Source organism: Sphaeramia orbicularis, chromosome 15 (genome assembly GCF_902148855.1).
Source record: "Sphaeramia orbicularis chromosome 15, fSphaOr1.1, whole genome shotgun sequence".
In the NCBI taxonomy this organism is placed as follows: Eukaryota; Metazoa; Chordata; class Actinopteri; order Kurtiformes; family Apogonidae; genus Sphaeramia; species Sphaeramia orbicularis.
This window is the reverse complement of record NC_043971.1, coordinates 25326261-25346272: the sequence shown is the minus strand read 5'-3', so window position 1 is coordinate 25346272 and position 20012 is coordinate 25326261. Positions and strand designations below refer to the sequence as shown.

Here is a 20012-nt window from a genome sequence, read left to right as displayed (position 1 = left end):
TGGATTGTAACCTTGGCCATTTAGAAACAAAACTGTGGGAGCCGTCAGTACATGACACCTGCCCAGAGAAGTGAGCAGTGGGCATGAGTGTAATACAGTGACACAATCCTGTTATCCAATGTGCTACAATCAAGCAATTAACATTAATCTGGATCAAGATGATAAGAAGTCAGAGGGCTTGGATGGAAGAATGTGCATTAAGATGAGTGGGAGGGGTCTCTTCCAGGAGGACAATGCCTGCTCATGATGCAATGAGGATGAAAATTATGTGAATTATAAGCAGTGGCTTTCACAGTCAACAGAGTGAAGAATGACGTTCATGCCCGAAGTAGAGTTCACTGATTTGCAGAGAGAAGATGCAGTGTATTTGCAAAAAAGGCTGTCAAAAATGCTAAAAAAGATGAAACAACCAAAAATGCAACAGCCAGAAACAGAAAAATACAAAAATATATCAGCAACTATTTCCTTTATATCTACAATTTCTGTTTTGGAACAAGTGAAGTGCCTATAATTATTCTTTTTCTGCATACTGTTGTGTAATGTATAATACTTTAGTAGGGATTTTAAATGAAAATGAGGTAGAATCCTTTGGAAGTAGATGTTTTACCCAAGTTATTTCTGCATTTTTAACACCTTTCACATTTCATTCTATGCTTGCATTGTATTTCATATGAAGGTGGTGTACAGTGGTGGCCAAAATTATTAGAACACCTGACAGATCTGAAAATATGGAACTTTTTGTGCCTCCAAAACATGATTTCATGCCATGATGTTCATGAAGTGTGCAGATGGTTGTTCTGAGGTCAACAAATATTAGATGTTTTTATCTCCTTTTAACTTTAATATTTATTTGATGAAAAGGATAGGCCTTGTACATTCAACAGAATCAGACAGCTGCGTCCGAAGCCTCACCATCACCACCTGACAATGATCATGCGAGGAATGTGACTTCTTCTGCGAAGGAACGTGATTGTGTGACAGTGAAATAGGCCTAGGTTGTTGGCTCTATTCTATGGTTTATATAGCATAATGATGACTTTGTAAATATCATATTTGTTTAATGGGTATTTAAATAGCTAATTAAAAAAACAAACAAAAAAAGATATTAAAAAAACCCCAAAATAAAACAAAAAAACAAACGCAAATAACCAAAACAGATTATTTAACCTCTTAAATACGTGTGGTAATAATACTGGCCATCTCTGGATATGTATGTTTGCTTATAACCCTGTCTGAAACCTGGTTTTCTCTATAAAACTTAATTTATTTTAATAAAACACACTGATGAAAAGCAACTTATAATACCCATTCATGTTTTCATTTAATCATTTAAGATGTTTGGGTTTTCACTTCTTAACTTTCCTCTTCTGACCTTTTTTAGGTTGCACAGGTGCACAATACTTCAACAAAGTATTTAAGAGAGTTAATCTGTAAATAAGATTGGGAACATTCACATATTCAGCTGTCTTCATGTTAAATGAAAAGCCACTGGACCATATGGTCCATCTGGTCCACAGCACCTTGATGACTGTACAATCACGACTCCTCCTGGTGATAATGGGATAAAGCTTTTGGTTTGTGTGTGACTTAATCTTTTCTAATGTCCTGCACTGACATACTTACACAGTGTCTTTAGGAGTTCAGTGTGCAGACTAAGGGGAAAGGCGACACAATATGCAGAGGCTGTGCTTTTCTTGAAGCTAATTGTTGTCAAAAATTGAGTTTTTGGGAGAAAAATGTCTGTGATGCAACAATCAACGGCTCTGGAAAACAAAGAACTGATGACTTTGTATGGAGAGCGAAACCATTACCAAGATAAGGACTGTGAAGTAAGTAGAAACATGAAGTTTTAGTCCCTGTGGTAGCTTAAAATAATCACCTGTCAAAAGTATTAACATTATTTATTGTATGTTTAAAAGACTTAAAGAGGGTTTGTACAGTATGTTTTCCTGCACAGACACTGAACTCTATGGATACATCTTGTAGATTATTCAGTTAATTACAGTTTAATGATTTATATTTAGCTTTTACTTAATCTGGAATCAGGACAGTCAACAAGGTTTAGACAGGGCTGCAGCTATGCTTAAATCTAAACAAAAAACTAAAAATAAATGACATAATAATCAGTTCAGTTCAGACAACTTTATATTCATTTGAGCCTCCCAGTCCATAAACACATTCAGTTCAACAGACATGTCAATAACAGATCACGTAAAAATGTCAGAGGGCACATGAAAAAAAACAATAAATGCAATAATGTGTAAATCACTCTGGGGTGCTGCTAAGGGGTGGGGTGGTTAAACATGATACAGGGGTGATTGCAAAAAAAAATCCCAAACATTAAAATTGTTCTTCAAGTCATGTCATGAGGAATGGGTCGTTGGTGGGCCTACATCCAGCAATTTGCAGGTCTGCATAGGAGCAAATTAAGAGATCGTAGGCCCCAGAGCACTTCATGTAATGAGGGTTCTGAGGGCTCTCCCCTGAGAAAATTTTTAAAAATATAGCACCTGAAGTGCCTTTTCATGCAATTTCAAATGGGAACTGCTTGTTTGAGTATTGCACAAATACAATGCAGTTGTATTGCACCAGATCTACTTTTGGAAGTATGAGCTGAGCTTTCAACAGTGATGTAAGGCTTAGTGTAAGGCTTACTTAGGGCTTTTACTTCCCCATAAATAAGAGGACAAGGCCAAAACAACATAAATACATATAATCTTATTTTTTCACTGCTGTTTAATTCACACTGGACAATGAACGCTAAATCTAGAACAAAATTTTGAACAAAATTAACACATCTTTAAAATGTGCAAGATCATTTCTGAGCATGTCTTTTGGCAGAGTCAGACTTTAGATTATACTACAGACTAGTGATGCGTGGATTGGCCGGCAATAGTAAGGTGGCAATAATACTCCATGTGATGGATGCACAGCAGCTCTATGGCTAGGGTCAGCTTCATTTTGTGAAAGTACTTTTTTGCTGCTCATCACATATTTCAATGCGGGCAAGCATAATGTACAAAAACAAACACCTGGTAGTCTTAATTTTTTGCACCAAATGCTGTAAGGCTTTCCATCCATTCTCACCTCCTCAATCCACACCCAAAGGTATTCATTTTTCTGTCCATTGTCAACCTGCAGGATGTCTGTCAAGGACATGCCGCCAGTGTAATTTATATCCATACAAATGGTGTTTCCATGGCTGTAAATTGGAAAATATTCATACATTTGGCCCATAAAATGACCTCTTTCTAGGCAAATCATCCTTATGTTGCAGAATTGGTTTATTCACGAAAGAGTGCACATTGCCTCATGCTGTTCAGGTGCAAATACCACCTGCTGAAACCTGGTCTTAATGCAATGCACTCTTCACTCACTCACTCACTCTCTCTCTGTATCTCTCTGTTTCTCCAAATCTTTGAGTTTGTGAGAATTGATGAATTTGTGAGGCTTGAATGATATTGAATTAATGTTTGATAATTGGAGTTTTCTTTGCTGAAAGCCTGAAATATGTAATCATAGCTCTTTGAAAAGTCCAAGTCTGAAGGGTGAATTTGTTCAGCCACGAATGCTCTGGTTTTGCTTATATTTGAAAAAAGTGGTTTCTTGATTTCGAGGCCTGGCTTCAGTTTTGGTACATACAGGATGCCTTATGTGCTGCTTTTCAGCTTATTATGTGTTTATGGCTGACTTAACCTCCTAAGACCCACTATCCACATTTGTGGACAAGAGTTTCATAGCTTTATACAAAAAAAAGAAAAGAAAAGAAAAGACAAGAAAACTGTCCACCACAAAGGACGTGCCATAAAATGTTAAAAACTGCATCTGGAAAAGCTGTTGCATCATGATGTTTCCAAGATAGGCACTTATTTAATAAAAAACAAAAAAGCTTGTACTTTGTTGACATTTCCTGGGTTTTAGAAGGTTAAAATATGTGGTCTGAGCCTCAGTGAGGTGGCCTGTCATATGGAGTGTGGTTAGGGGCTGTTGGTGCATGGTTTGAGGTTCACTCACTGGAACAATGAGAGCACAGAGTTAACAGTGTGACTGTCTACCTAAACCAACCACAGCTGAATGATGAGAGGCATGAAACTCTTTATCTGCAGGGAGGGGTGCATTTCCATTTTATTGGATGTTCCTGTTTTTCTCTTGCACTTTCTGAGAAATAAATTCTAATCTGGGGCTTTTGTAATAGCAGCACCTTGGTTGTTGGCATGATGCCATTAGTGCAAGTCAATTCTTGCAACATTCTCACAACACCATGTCATAATTTACAAAACTTACAACTGCGTGGCATGCACATGTTTTGAAAGTGCTTTTCCTGTATCAGTCAGTGCTTTTCCTGTATATGTAATAATGCAGCTTGTGCAATGCTGCTTGATGTGCAATAGATGATGTGGTTAAACATATTTGATTGATACCTTCTTCATCGAAAAATTAGTCTGTTTCTCAAATGTATAATCAGATACAGATCTAGAGCTAATCTATATACATACAGAGCATATATAAAGTCAATTTGATATATTTTGTATTTACAGAATTATAGAATAACTCCATGTATTTCATTATGATAGGAGTGTGATCTAGATTCAGACTGCAGTGAGGAGGGAAAAGGCAACAAAGGGATCCGTAGTTCTCTGTCCCTGGAAATCTACGGGTTGCACAGAGAGCAGACGGAGCATCAAGTTTACTTCACCAACCAGGAATACTACAGGAGACTAGAGGAGCTCAAGAGCACTCACCTTAGGAACATGGCTGAGCTGGAGAAGATGTACATCAGCCAGAGCATGGAGAAACATGGACGAGAAGACGACAGAAGAAGGAGGAGCACAGAGACTGGACATTCATTCAGGTTTGTGTCAACTAGCAAAATAACTGTTGCTAGAACATGTACAGTACTGTACAGGTCATCCTTAGTTTGATTGTTTTGCAGGGCTGAAATTAGTATACGTATTTATTTGTCATCCTATTTTCTTTAGATACAAGAAAATACAGGAAATATAAGTACAGCCTCAAAAGACACACAAACAGCTGAACTAAATAGGTTGTAAAGGTTAAAGTCATTATTTAATGCGACCCCTGACCTCAGGACAAGAAGCAGCACAAACAGTGAGAAACATCTGACATGTGTTTGAATGAAAAGTGATATAAAACATCAGAAAATCTCATATTGCTTGAACAAAAGGGTTAAAAACATGCTGAGTACAAAGGGGAGGTCACACTAAATACTGCATCTGTGGTTTATAACATGGTGTGTTTTTTCCTTGAAACTTTTGTTTTTACTGCTGTACATTCTTCACATATATCCAGATTTGATCTTAATACTGAAACTGCTGAGAATGCATACATGTGGTCATTATAACTTCACTCAACCAACAAACCTAATGTTAGCCCAGGTCTTTTGAAACACATCCAGGACATGATATGTTGAAAATGTCAAGAATTTAGTTTTGTTATTATTATTTTTTTGTTAACAATATACCAAAAAACAAAACAAAACAAAACAAAAAACATACATGCATTTATTTGTGTCTGTCTGATGCAGCCACACCTTTGGAAACACAAAAAAGATATTTTGGTAAAATTTCATGATAATATTTGAGATTGTATAAAGTTTTGGGGGTGCCTGAAAACTTTTTCTCACTACTGTTTCTGCAGACTTTCCTGAGGAACTTGCCCATAGTTCATAGTGACATTGGTGACATATAAACATGGTTGTCCTGCTCTTCACAAAGCAAAATCAATGAAATGTACAAGTGAAGTATGAAGAGTGAAGAGATGAAATCCACTGGGAAGTTAATTTATACACAGCTTTGGGCCCATGCTTGCTAGTAGTTTTTACCACCATCCATAAGATGGCGCTGTTGAATTATTTAATATAAATCCATCCAGTTGTCAGAGTTTGACAGACGTTCGTCCTGTCTCTCTAAAGTTCTATATTCATCAGGAACTTATACTTTTGTGTACAATTACTGTACAGATACATGACCATAGATGACTGTGACAGGAAGGTTGATGTCTCCACACTGATCTCTGCTCCATGTAGTGATGGTGGTCCTTCCAGAAGACTCCAGAGGATCAACTCCCAGGAGGAGCTGGACCTCCATGAGACATCCAGCGGTTCAGACCAGTCAGAGCTCTGTGGAGAGGAAAGGGTGGAGGAACTGGAGATGGACAAGCCACAAAGAAGTCATGGTCAAGACTGCACTTTTGGAAGGTTTGTGAAGCAAACAGAGATTTTCATAAAATCAAAACAGGTACTTATAACTAAACCTTTTCTTAATATACATTGTAATAATAAGAAGAAGAAGAAAAAAAGAAGAAAAAGAAGAAGAAGAAAAAGAAGAAAAAAAGAAGAAGAAGTAGAAGTAGAAGAAGAAGAAGAAGAAGAAGAAGAAGAAGAAGAAGAAGAAGAAGAAGAAGAAGAAGAAGAAGAAGAAGAAGATTGGCATTCTCACAGCTTTTTGGTTCTTTAATGTGAATTTTTTGAATCTGTCTCTTAACATCAGGTTAATAAAAGCCATATATGCATGTGTATGCTCTGTTTATACAGCTTCATCAGTTCATGTTGCAAATATATAGAGCCTAAAGTACTTTATTCTACCAATACTAATTTTAAATGGAACCAGTACAATTATGGCTTTTATATCATGGGTAGCTTTTAAACTTAATGTTGCTAGACCAGCAAAGACTTTTAGATCTTCATAAACTAGATTTACTAAAGAATGAAATGTTAAACTGAATAACAAAACACTTTTAAATATGCAAAGCCCTTAAAAGTTCTCTCTCTTTTTTCTTCCCAAGTCCACTCCTTTGTCACCAATTCAGACATACCAGACTCTACTACCTCATTTAATTCACTGTTTTCTCTTATAGAATGCTGCTAAGTCCAGAAGAAATGACAAACCAGAAACAGTTTTGGTTCCAGCCTAAGACCCGATGTCTAAAACCAGAGGGTGCACTGTCCCGTCCACATGGGGTTAAAGTTAAAGCCAACTCTAAGGTGACAGTGCCCAAACCCTTTCAGATGATGCTGAGAGAGGAGGAAAGGAAGCGACACAAGGTGCGGACCCGGTCTGAGGTTGAGCTGGAGAACACCTTGCTGAAACAGGAGCTGGAAGAGCTCAGAGAATGCCAGAAGCAGTTCAGAGCATCACCTGCACCGGCACACATCCACCTGCCCCTCTTTGACGTCATCAGTCGTAGGTTCAGACAGCGCCCTATTCAAAGCAAAGAATACCACAATAGAGGGAACGCTGGTAAACGGGACCCCAACAGCAGCCGGGCTTCACTCACTCGCTCACCACAACCCTTCCATTTCCTAGAGCGAGAGAGGAGGAAGAGGGAGGCGAAAATTGTAGCAGACCTGGAGAACCTGTACCCAAAAGAGGAGCCGTACACCTTCAGAGCGAGGCCCATGCCCAGATCAGTGTATGGCCCCAGATCCGTAGAAGACTTAAAGGCCTCATGTGTACAGCTCCAGGAGAGGGAGGCCACAGAGGGTGAGAGTGAACCCAACTCTGACCTGGAGGCAGAAGTGTTCAAGCCAGACGCCACAGCCCCTGAGGGAAACCTTCATGGGCCTTCAAGATGTCCATCCAGCAAAGCGGTGAAGAAACAGATCGAGGTGTCCATCGAAATGGTACAAGACCGGGAGTGGGCTTACATGGAATCACCCAAAGCCCCCACCTGCAACCTCTGCTCATCCCAGCAGAGGCCCTGCTGACCAATAAGAATGAATACATCAGTGTGTGAGACAAGTGAAAAAAAAATTAAAACGCTGACATCAGTCCTAAACTAAGCATTTTCGACAGTACTGCAACTGTATCTGGATTTGACACCTTTCATTTTCAGCAAGCAGCATAGTAGTAGTATGTACTATGTATTGTGTGTTGTGATGTTCCCAATAAATTTGCCTTCTACTATTAACAAAAGCAGTCTAGTTATTGCAGGAGTTTGTAATGTTTTCATGTCACAGTTACTGACAACTGCCCCAAGATCTAGAAATATGACATGTTTTGTGAGGATCTTTGTCTGCGCAAATGTAGATTTGACCAATTCTACACACTAGAATAATTAACTACAAACCCCAGAGTACAAAGGTCACACTGTCTGTGGCATCAGGTGTTGTCTCTGTACATGTAGGTGGTTAATTAGAATAAAACCATTTGATATTCTACATTCGACACTTTTCAGATTTAGAACAACTGGGAATTTTTCCTGACCTTAACTTTTTTTAATCCATGATAAAATGTAATGACAGTCACAATCGTCATGGACTCAGGCAAAAAGGCAGGATGATTTGTCCAACATTATTAATGTTAAACTAGTAACGGACAAATGGTGGTGAAAGGGACACTAGGACCACAGCTCGAAGAGACTGTGAGGTACCACACAGGCGCACTACTTTTGGACAAACATGCTTTCTGTCATAGGAACATTACCACTCAACACAATCATATGCCTCCTTCAAATCCCAACTTAAACACTGGATGAAAGAGAACTAAGCCTGTGACCATCAGTAGATTGTCCTCACTGTGTTAATTTTGTGTGTTTTTATGATGTTTTGTCTTTTGTCAGTTGTCTTTCTTGTCACCTGCCAAGGGACAACAGATGGAAATTAGCACTGTTGCTACAATCTGGCATATATACAGCTGCAATTGTTGTAGATGTTTATTAATGAGTACTGTCCCTAATAAATAAATCAATTATAATTTCTGACAGAGGTAAAAAAAAAACAAACAAAAAAACAAAAAACAAAAAACTGTCAGAGAAATAATATACATTTGGAGGACACTAGGGCATCACAGACATTATTTGTTGGTTATGCCTTTATAATGGACAAACATATTAATAATATTTGTATGCCTGTCTAAGGTTTAATCCATCTCATAAGAGTCAGATACAGATTCAGATACAGATGGACTTTCTTGATCACCAGTGGGAATTTCAGTTGTTTGAGAATCTGTGTCTGGATAGTTACTATTGTCATTGCCCTGTAGGCTGCACCAAACCTTAACCTTCCTTCATGTTCTCAGTGCAACACCAGCAGACATCCCCCTCCTCCCTCCTCCCTCTTCCCCTCCCCCCTCCTCTCTATAAAAATGAGCCCACATTGTGACAACCTGAGCTGAATTTCCCGAGACTGGGGAATTTTTCCTCTACATCAGTCAAGCTTGTGAATCGGATAGAAGTCTTCTGTTTGTTTTTCATATTAAATCATCTAATCCATTGGGTTAACCAGAGACAAGAACTGGTTCATACTTTTATTTTGAAGTTTTACAGAGGAAATTCAAACCACAATATCTAGTAAAAGAAATCTAGAGCTGCCTTAACAGACCCTCCCTGCGCGTGGCTATAGTAAATACTAACACGCTGTTAGTGCTGGCTGGCACATCTTGAAGATGGGCTGTTTGAAGATGACGATGTCTCTCCTTATCCTTATCGGTGAGTATTTTACGGTCAGTTTTACATCAGTCTGTAGATTGTGTAGCCGAACTTAGATGACATTAAATCTGTTTGCAGTCATTAATTTTTCTGATTTTGTACCGGTATTTGTGAGTTTATAAATTGCATCATCCAGTCGGACAGTGTAACCTCAGTACATGACTTACAAGTCAAGCCTATTCACTGAGGAAAACAACTGAGAAGTCGTTTGGATTAACGGTACCATAGATTATAGAGCACTTTAAGGTATTATATATCATATAATAATGAAGGCGTTAAATATTATTCAGTTCTTTATATTTCAGCTTGTATCCTATGTGGAGCACATGCATTGTAATTCATCTCCAGATTTTCGTTTAGGAAACACTGTGAATAGACATATTAATGAATATATCATTAAAAGTAACTTGTAATATAATTTAAAGTGACAGAGTGGAATTGTGGCGCAAAGTGGAACCCGGCGTGATTAGTAAAACAGTATAAAGAGGTTTTCTTGGTCATATGGACAATTCGTAATTTATGCCACAACTGGGGGATCTCCAACTGTCATCATCACGAGACCCGGGAGCGGCCCGTGCACCGTTTAGAGCGCCCTGAACGTACAGGTGGGGTGAGGATTGAATGCACGTGCCCGATGCAGGTCTGGGATGTGTGTGAGTGTGTGCGTTAACGGACGCAGGTGCGTCAGCAGCAGTTTTGTCGACGGACTTAAGGGTGCCGTCCTTTTGTCTTTTTTTTTTTTTTTTTTTACCAGAAACATGCGATGATGGAAAAAAAAAAAAAAAAAAAAAAAAAAATAGGTGTGGTTAATCAGAGGGGAAGCGCAGCAGCTGTTTGACAAACCAGGAAATGCTTTCACTTCTACGCACAGTCAGACATTTACTTTAGTGTCTGACCTTTTTCTACCTAATGTTTGAGAAAAGGGTATTATCCTTTTCTTGGAAACAATGCAGGTACGATGAAAAAGCTAATATGAAATGATATGTCAGATATGTGTGTGTGCTCTTTCTAACATGTTCGTCTTGTTTCTGCTCCAGGGGCCTCTCTGTACTTTCTATCCTGTTGCACCGCACAGGACCTGACCTGCACCGTCACTCCCGAGGCTGATGGCCGAACAACCTACAGGATCCCGGACTTTAACCAATCGCAATGCCAGATTTCATGGACCGATGCCAATGTAAGAATAGTTTTCTATATTTTGTGTGGTTGTGTCGTTGTAAGAGTGTCATAACCATCCTTTACACTAAACTGAACACTGATTGACATTGTTAGTAGGCCTACACATTCTGCACATATTTATTTATTCCAACCTATTTGTTTTTTGTGGGATAATGCACTCAGAAATGACCATTGCGGTACCTAAAGTATGACTCTTTTCCCCATATTGTTCTGCCCTGGTTTTAGTATAGTAGTTATTTTATTGCATTAAACTTATTTCTGAGGCATATCACGTGATTTGCTTCTTTTTTCCCATTGCAATTGACTCCAGTAGTGGTGTAGATTCTAGTATTTGAACATATTGTAACAGCTCTGCAGTTGATGACTCCCGAGATAGAGTATTAACCCTTTCATGCACTGTCCGCTCCAGTAGACAGTTATTCTCCAGCTGTTCTCTTTTATATTAATGGGTTTTGTTGTTTTAGTTCCATATCAGCCAACACAGTGGACGCTTGTGCACCATCCCATACACTGTAATTCAGATCATTACTGTAACTTTACTGTTCTTGATAAACCTGATCTGCACTAACATGTTTAAGTGTAAATCAATTGTTATTTGTTAGACAAGAAGTTTTTTTTTTTGCATATTATCTCCATGAAGTGAGTAATTACTAGCATTAGAATATGTTAAAATGTGAGAAGACGTCAGATTAGCAGCATTAAAAATGTTTTTATTTCATTGTTTTCATATCACTTTCTGATATTGGGTTTTAAACACGTTTCTTTACTTCAAAAATTAAATGCGTGGATATTTTTGTAACTCAATAGAAAAAAAAAACTCGATCGCATTGTTTTTTTCATGGCTAAACACTGAAGAAAAAAAATCTTGACTAAGGTTCTCATAATTCGTGCATGAAAGGGTTAATCAATGGAGCAGACAGGAACCAAAAAAACACTGCCTCAGTTCTCTTCTCGCTCACTACTTCCTCTCTTTCTCTCTTTGCACATGTGCTCAGGAACAAAAGTCACTGCATGAACACGAATACTCATGTAATGCATAACCACAAAAACACTCTTAACATGCTTAACATGGAACACCACAATCTATTTGACATGCAAGGTCTTTGATATTGTGTTTTACTTACACTTTACATTGTTGCCCATAAAGTTGGAATAAAAATACACACATTCTTCTTGTATAAACTTATGTACGTATGAATGTGTAGCTATACGGATGTATGAGTATGTGCCTGTGTGTGTGAATAGATATATAATTATAAAAGTGTAATGTAAAAGGAAGAGGGAGATAAATATATATTATTAATAATATTTTATGGAAAAGGGGTGGGATTAAATAAATTACACTTCTTCCCACTCCTTTTTGGGCATGAAAATGAAACTATTGTGGTATTTTTCAGTCTTAAGATAATCTTGATAGTTAATTTTTGTATTATTATTTATGTTTTGCTTGGTCGAATATATGTTAAATTTCATTGCATGTTCGGAATAAATCACTAAATCAAAATCAGTCTTTTTATTCCTATTTATTCACATCAGTAATCACCTTTGACCAGGTATGATGATTACATACTGAATCCCTGTAGCACTTTATCAAGAATAAATCACAGTCACAATCATATCATGAGGTAAAAATATTTGATTCCAACTTTATAGGCAGCCATGCATTAACTTTGTGTAACTGTTGCTGAAACATTATGATAGTTACAGCCGCTGAGTCAAAATGTGTCACAACCATTTCCAAGCATTTACTTGTTTGTAACCATGCACATACATGTGCAGTCACATTAGCAGAAGTCTAGATATAAAATTGATGAGTAAGAGTTAACAGGACCAGAGATTATTGCTTTGTTGAATTTTAATGTGTCAGTAAACCATGCTGATTAGGCAACTTTATTAACTTTATATAGGTTACTTCTGGGTAATAAATTATTATTGTCAAGGTGATTATTAAATTGTTGCAGAGAAAATGATCTCTATTGGAGCAGACACACCCTTAGACTATCACATAATTGATGTGTTCTGTTTTTTTTCTTCTGTTTGTCTTTAGAACACTGTGCTGGCCAGGCAAGACCAACAAAGAGATGACAACGTGGGGACAACTCTCATCACACCAACATGTATGGACATAGTCTTGTACAAGAGAGACTGTATTTCAGAGGTAAGCTGGTGTCCATGCAAATATTCAATGATTATATGTTTACTGTGGCAAAACAGAAAATGCACTAGAGTATGAAGTTGCAGTGTTGTCAGAATAGTAGCAGGTGAATTTTTTGTTAATCTGTCAGCTAATGTTTAGTTTCCTCTTTTTGTTTTATTTATTTATTTTTTTTTATTAAGGGGATTGTACAGACGGCAACCTGTAATGGTGAGTGTAACCCTGTTTTTCCAGACAGTTTTGTAGCAGTTTCTGCTTTGTGATTTCTACCTTATGATTTACTTCCTATTTTAAGGAATATCATTCATCACTAACGTTTACTTGTGATATTGAATTGCCTTTATCTATTTCCTAAATGCTTCAACAGCTGAAGTCCCTGTGGTTGGATCACTTAGGAATGGATTTAGCAGTCTGGATGTTGATTGGACAGAAAAAGAATTGTATTAGATGAAACAACCACCTTTCAGTGTGTGGTTAATATAATAATAATTTTTTTTTTTTTTTTTTTACAGCAACTTGCAATGGACCTGCTGGGCTTGTGACAGAAAACGGTAGCAAATTATTGTATCTCACTTTTTATTGTTTTTTCTTTCTTTTTACCCATTAAATTTTTTACAGTGATACAACAGGCTGAAATTCTAAGAAAATATATCAATAAAAATATGAAAATAAAATGTTTTAAAACAAAACAACGACCAAAAAAACACACAAAAAATACAAAAACAATAGAGTACTGTCAGTTTTGTTATACAGGATATGTTGCTACATTATAAATCTTATAAATATATATAATTATATTATATCTTATAAATCTTTGCAGGTGAGATAAGGCCTAGGCCAGGGCAATAAAACATTTACCATTTACCATATATCATATATCATGGGGCCAGAATACCAGTCTCTTAAGTTATCGTAGCAATACCCCAGACTGCAATCAGATCCGCTCAGTTATCCATTCCACACTTCATCCTAAACAGGGGCCCCCTTTATTTTTTTCTGTTATCGATTTTAAAAATCAGTTGTTCATAGCTGGCTATTTTAGTCATTTCCCCATCCATCCAGTAAAAGGTACGGTACTAGTAGTTTTCCAGTGCCTGAGTACTACTCTGCACCCTGTAAGAAGGGCCAGTCTACACCATAGGATTTGCTGAGCTGTCAGTCCTTCTCCCCTTGTACTAATTCCCAATATACAAAGTGCCGGCTCTTGCACAAATTTGGCACTAAGCACTTTGTCAATGAATGTTATTATATTCTCCCAGAGGTTATGGGTCAGCTGACGTTCATAAAGCATGTGCAGAAGTGTTCCTTTACTCCTGTGCAATCTCCCACGTAGGTCAGAGTCTCACAATTTCAATCGAGCCATTTTACCTTATGAGTCACTTCCTATTTTAAGGAATTTCATTCAGCACTAACATTTACTTGTGATATTGAATTGTCTTTGTCTATTTCCTAAATGCTTCAACTGCTGAAGTCCTTGTGGTTGGATCACTTAGGAATGGATTTAGCAGTTTGGATGTTGGTTGGACAGAAAAAGAACTGTATTAGATGAAACAAATCACCACCTTTCAGTGTGTGGTTAACATAATATTTGCTGGGCTTGTGACAGAAAACGATAGCAAATTATGATCTGTTGTAGGAATCAAATAGCTGCATATTGTGGTGAAAAATAGTGCTGCAACGTGCATATATTTTCTGTCTGAGTCATAGGAAATGACCTAAGCAGCCACGGGTGTCTCAAAGTAGTTCTATTCATAAATAGTACATAACAGATAACAAATCACAGTTGTTCAGTAAGTTAAGCAGGTTTCTTCAGAGCAGACTGTACCCTTTTAGCCTCTGAAGTTACCTTTGCAGTTGCAACATGAAACTGCCCATCATACCTTTAGTGACTTATCTGGATACAGTACATTGAACAAAAATTAGAATTTTCTTAACATTAAGACACGTTGCCTGATCATCTCAGCCATTCATTTGTAATTTCAGTAATTCACTATGAAAGGATTTGATCAGTTCATACAATGTACATTGAAACATTTTGTTTTTAAGTTATTGGCCTGTTATACCTTCAAGACAGTATTTAATGTTTTTCTCTACATGTTTTCTGAGTCTACATGCATCTGTGGGTTGAAGCCTTTATTTACACAATTGTTTCTCTAATGTCAGGTCCTCGCACTCATGGCATTATCATCTGTGTTGCTGTTGCCATCTTGGCACTGGGAATCATTACTGGTGTTGCTGTCTGGAGAAAAAGATCAGAGGTATGGTCAATCATGTATAAGTCACAGGCATTATACTGTTGTCATATATAATGTAGTGAATGATCGCAGGATTGAATGATCATTACTATGTATGTTGTGTTTTTGGCAGTACGTGCAAGAGACTTACTGAGAGGCCTCCACCCATATCTGCCACATTTTTGAAAACAGCCATGAACTACACTCCCACTCCAGGTCAACCCGAGGATGTTAATATTTAATCAGCCACTGGGTAGAGGAGCTGTCTGTTTTATGCTTGACAACCTACAATATTTGTATGATGAGTCTTCCCCTGTAGTGTAAGGTTAAGATTCCATTTCCTTGCATAAAAAACACATACATATATACTAGGGCCAGGCTGCCTTTTTACCTCTGAAGCCCTATGTTAGCCAAGCTGACATCCATCATGGACAACACCTGTCATCCACTGTGTCAGACCGTGGAGGCTCTGATCAGCTCCTTCAGTGGCAGACTGTTACACCCACAGTGTAGGAAAGAGCGCTATTGAAGGTCATTCTTCCCCACTGCTGCCAGACTGTACAACACAACAGTATAACCCTGTTCTATATGTCACATCTGTACTGGTCTGTGATCTTTATCCCATGTGAATCTGGTATATCTGTTATTTGAGAAGTAAAAATTCTACTGCGAAAAACCTATTTAAGCAAACACAGGGATCCCATTATAATATTCTTCTAGTGCAACTCAATGTTTCTGTGACCTGTAGTCATTTGCAACATTCTTTGTTTCCTCCGCACCAGGACTGGGAAATATTTCAAAATAATTTGATTAACTGAGATTAAACTTCTGAAATTGTGAAAAATTGCAAAATAGAAGTTATTCTTCTGGAGAGTTTTCGTACAACAAAAATAACCAATTTGCTTTCGCAATGCATTCATTGTGACTGTAACTGTGTCATATAATTTTAGTAAAAAAAGTATTTTTTACTCGAGTTTTGTCTTTAGTTCATGCAGCCAAAACACAATTGATTATGAAAATTAAGATTTAATCTTTTTGCCAGATTGCCTTCAGCTGATAAGCTATTGTGGGAAATATTAGATTTCCATGAAGTCATTTGCTCTGATCTTAAAACAGAGCACACCTCCCATACTCTCTTTCTCCTCTGTCCCCCTGTGTTGTCAAGTTACATTCCAGTTATATTCCAGTGTTTCATTGTTATTACATTCTAATGAATTTGTATGGAAGCACAATTAAGCCTCCATTTCCATTCTATTTTTTATATCAAGTCTTTCACACTTGACCATGACAGTTTTACAAATGCATTACTTGCATTATGTCAGTGCCATTGTCCAAACACTTTTTATATTATTATACTTTGTTGTGAACAGTGAAACAGATGTTTTACTAGTTGCCTCCTATCTTGCCTTTTGCACTGCTGTATTTTATACTTTGCCTTATCATTCAACCATGCACTATTTGTATTGCTCAGTGTTTGTGAGAGCAGAAAACTGAGACTGAACATCTGATTTATTAAGTATAAAATCCCTTTTCCTTTATATTGAAACAACTGAAAGACAAGCACTTTAGCCTGAGTTATCCTACTGTTTTCTGAGATCAGAATTGTTATTTTTTATCATCGTCTATTTGACAAATGTAGATGTGAAAACAGACTCAACCTGCACTTTTAACAAGCCCAGCTTTAAAGACAAATAACACAGCCAAAGTTTAGATCTGTTGTCTGTGCTCCACATAGAGGAGCATGTCATTTCATTGGGATGAAGATACTTGACGCTGTGGAAGCTGAGAGGTGGTTTCAGTTCTAGTTCCACTCAGGTCTGGAACATAAAACTAAAACTGTAGCATTACAGCCATCACCACGATCTGAAAAAAAGCACTTATTTACTTGATTTTGATAACTTGTATATCTAAATATTAAATAGTAATATTTACTGAAGTTAGATTTATAGTGATATTATAGTGTACCAAATGCAAATAATGATACTTAATAATGATGAAGTATTATTATGAATATTCCTAGTTTGTATGTTGGATTTTTAATATTCTGCTCTCATATACTAAAGCTAATACATTTGTAAGATATGGTTGATGTATTTTTTAAAATGTATGTATTTGCATATATTCACTAATGTATGTCTAGCTTAATTATAAACATTGTATTTTGTAATGTTATACAGTTCATGTTGTCTGTTTCACTGAACAGCATTAAAGCAAATATTGAAAAAACATATCTGGTTTATGCTGTCCTTTTCTTTGACTTTGCAGAGTCTTGCAGTAGCAGGTGTGTGTCTTTACTGCCACCAGTGACTGGTGGGGTGAGGAGTCTCATGACCGGAAGTTACGTGTAGCTGAAGTTGTTTAGACTTATGAGAAATAATACTGCGGGTGTGTGTACGGTAACTACTGAAAAGAAGTTGAGTGGAAAAATACCTCTACCCCCAATACAATTCTCACTCAAAGTGAAAAGTAATGCACCTCTGCAGTCCTTCTCTGGCAAACATTAACCCTTTGTGGTGCATGTTCTGAAAGTATGATTTATTTTAAATATTCCTAAAAATTCAACTGTTTGTTCAACAGCAGAAATGTTAAATTGTGCTGATAGAACAGGCCTTGTCCTTTCCATAGACATCTGAGCATGTTCAGTGCAGCCCTTGTGGAGTGGGGGGTAAAACACAGAGCAGTGAGGGAGACCAACGCGCTATAAAAAATAGATGGATTGGGCTTTTTTCCCCCTTTTTTTTACACTGTTGTCCTTGATGTTTTTTTGTTTGTTTGTTTTAACTGTTTGCAGTGTTGTGGTGATTTTCCTTTTTTCCCCCACTATATTTTTACTGAGTTTTGACCGGGCTTCCCTAATCCGAATGTCATATGGCATGGAATAACGAATGACCACTAGGGTTAGGGGTTAGGGTTAGGGGTTAGGTTTCGGTCATTCGTTATTCCATGCCATTTGCCATTCGGATTAGGGAGGCCCGTTTTGACTGTGTAACTGCTTTCCTGAGTTCAACCAAGTCAAAAAGCAGCTGGAGTGATTTAGAAAAAAAAAAAAGCCCCAAAACAGAAACTAGTGGGTCAAAATTCAAATACTTGTTCAGTGTGTTCCAGTTCACAGTTCATGTTCAACATCCTAAATCTCTCATTAATGTACATTCTGAGTGTCTTATTTAGTAACAACCTGTAAAACATAAATTCCTGTCCTTCCTGTCTTTTTCAGTTATTCCACCCTGTTTTGGCCCTAAAACACACAGTAAAGCAAAACCACTGAAGAAAAGGAACACAAGCACATACTCACAGCAGCTTTTATGACACTGAAACAGACACAAATTCACAGTAGCACGTTTACCTGGAGGGGTTAAAGGGTTAAAACATGTTTTTCTGAAATTATACAGCATAAACTTCATCTCAAGTGTTTTTAGAAAGCTTTTAATTACTTCTGAATTCAAGTTTAATAAAGAGAAAAACAAAGCTCATGGTATTTAACAAACATGACTGTGTTGTAGCTCCTGCATGACAACATTTTTTCACAAATGTATTAAAATAGCCCTCAAGGTGTTATGACATCAGACAACACGTAAATGGGTCGATTATAATTTAGCCAATAAGAAAAAGAACAAGAGCTATGCAAATCAGTAGTGTGAATGTGATGAAGCCAATGAAACACAGTAGGAAGTCAACTCAGGGAAAACCACCCCAGCCTTAACAAAGGTTGGGGAATTATTTGCTGCTGGGAAAACAGGTGACTTTACACACCCTCATTCATAGCATGAAGCCAGATGTCATTTCTGTGCTGACTCAATTTTTAGTGGATTAAAACATACATTCACAAACAAAGGGTATGAATCAGTTTCTCTAATTTAACCACTTTGTGTAAAACAGAAAAACAGATAAGATTGCACAAGTCAAAATTCATATCACTCACACGATAATCTGGTGTCACAACACCACCTTCAGTGTTGTAACCACTTCCACCTGTGTGTGTGTGTGTGTGTGTGCGTGTGTGTGTCTGAGAATGTTCATATGAGGGTTGAATGAAGTCAACCACTCCTGCAAGCTGCGCACATTCAGAGAAAAACACCACAGGGACTTTTCTCCATGAAAACACTCAAACACTCATCTTCTTTTATGAATGAAACTCGTTCCCACAGCAACCCATCACCAAATATCTTCACAAAAACATAACGCAGGTAATAGACAATTCATCTCTTCCTCTGTTCACCAAGAAACACCATCCATAAAATATAAAATATTTAATGAGGTTAGACTGTTTTACTTTTTATTTTCTATTTTTTTTCTTTTCTTTGAGTGTGTGGTAGATGTGAATAGTCTTTTGCAGAATGTGTTTACACTATTGTTTATACTGTTTTTATTTTATTGTTGTTCATACTATAATTGTGTTTCTCTGTTTGAAGACAGACAAGTATAACTTCCTCTTTTTTCATTCAAAACTTGACACAACAAACAGACAACTTGCTTCCTCCTCTGAACTCAATCCATTATCCAGTCACAGCTTTTCATCATTTTAAGTATCTAGGCATAATATTGGACTCCAACAAATAAGAAAACATGTAAAGTACATCTCTAGGAATTGGTTTAATGTATTTTAGATTTGTAAGATATCAGTGGCCTTTTGCAACTGCAAATGTATAAATGCATTCAATAATGAATAATGTGTCAGGATGTGGTACCAAGTAGGAACAGCAGCCCTTAAACCTATCTACACTTCTTACAAACACTCAAAGTTTGTGAAAAAAAAACCCATAAAAATCAGGAGCCAGAAATACAAATTATTCTATTTCAACAGTTTTCTCTGATCCATGAACACAGTTTTAATGTCCAACAAAATGAATGACATGGCACCGCCACCTTTGAACCAGTGTGTGTTACTCTGTAAAGACAATCAGAGGAAACTGCTCGATTACCTTCAAAAGAGCATCTTTTGGTCAATCCACCTTCTCTGTCAGAGCAAAAGAGAAATGGAACTCACTCCCTATAAACAT

General features: G+C 37.2%; 1 protein-coding gene and 1 long non-coding RNA gene across 2 annotated transcripts; both read left to right on the top strand.

Moving 5' to 3' along the window:
- The first annotated feature begins 1622 nt into the window (after positions 1–1622).
- Positions 1623–7929, top strand: LOC115434722 (protein FAM161A). The gene is made up of 4 exons (XM_030156814.1): positions 1623–1829; positions 4575–4852; positions 6047–6217; positions 6877–7929. The coding sequence occupies exons 1-4, from the start codon at positions 1737–1739 to the stop codon at positions 7724–7726; spliced, it is 1392 nt and encodes a 463-aa protein (XP_030012674.1). The 5' UTR covers positions 1623–1736; the 3' UTR covers positions 7727–7929.
- A 2363-nt stretch (positions 7930–10292) lies between these two features.
- LOC115434723 (uncharacterized) lies at positions 10293–17243 on the top strand. Its single transcript, XR_003937583.1, has 7 exons — positions 10293–10400; positions 10485–10624; positions 12674–12784; positions 12964–12991; positions 13294–13332; positions 14945–15039; positions 15149–17243. It is a non-coding gene; the product is annotated as an uncharacterized LOC115434723 (long non-coding RNA).
- Positions 17244–20012: the final 2769 nt, after the last annotated feature.

What these genes read in the sequence shown, in the direction of transcription:
- LOC115434722 (XM_030156814.1), top strand. Translation starts at nt 1,737, where the DNA reads ATGTCTGTGATGCAACAATCAACGGCTCTGGAAAACAAAGAACTGATG. An exon ending in ACCAAGATAAGGACTGTGAA is followed by an intron (nt 1,830 to 4,574) that starts GTAAGTAGAAAC and finishes TCATTATGATAG; the next exon opens with GAGTGTGATCTAGATTCAGA. An exon ending in GAGACTGGACATTCATTCAG is followed by an intron (nt 4,853 to 6,046) that starts GTTTGTGTCAAC and finishes TGCTCCATGTAG; the next exon opens with TGATGGTGGTCCTTCCAGAA.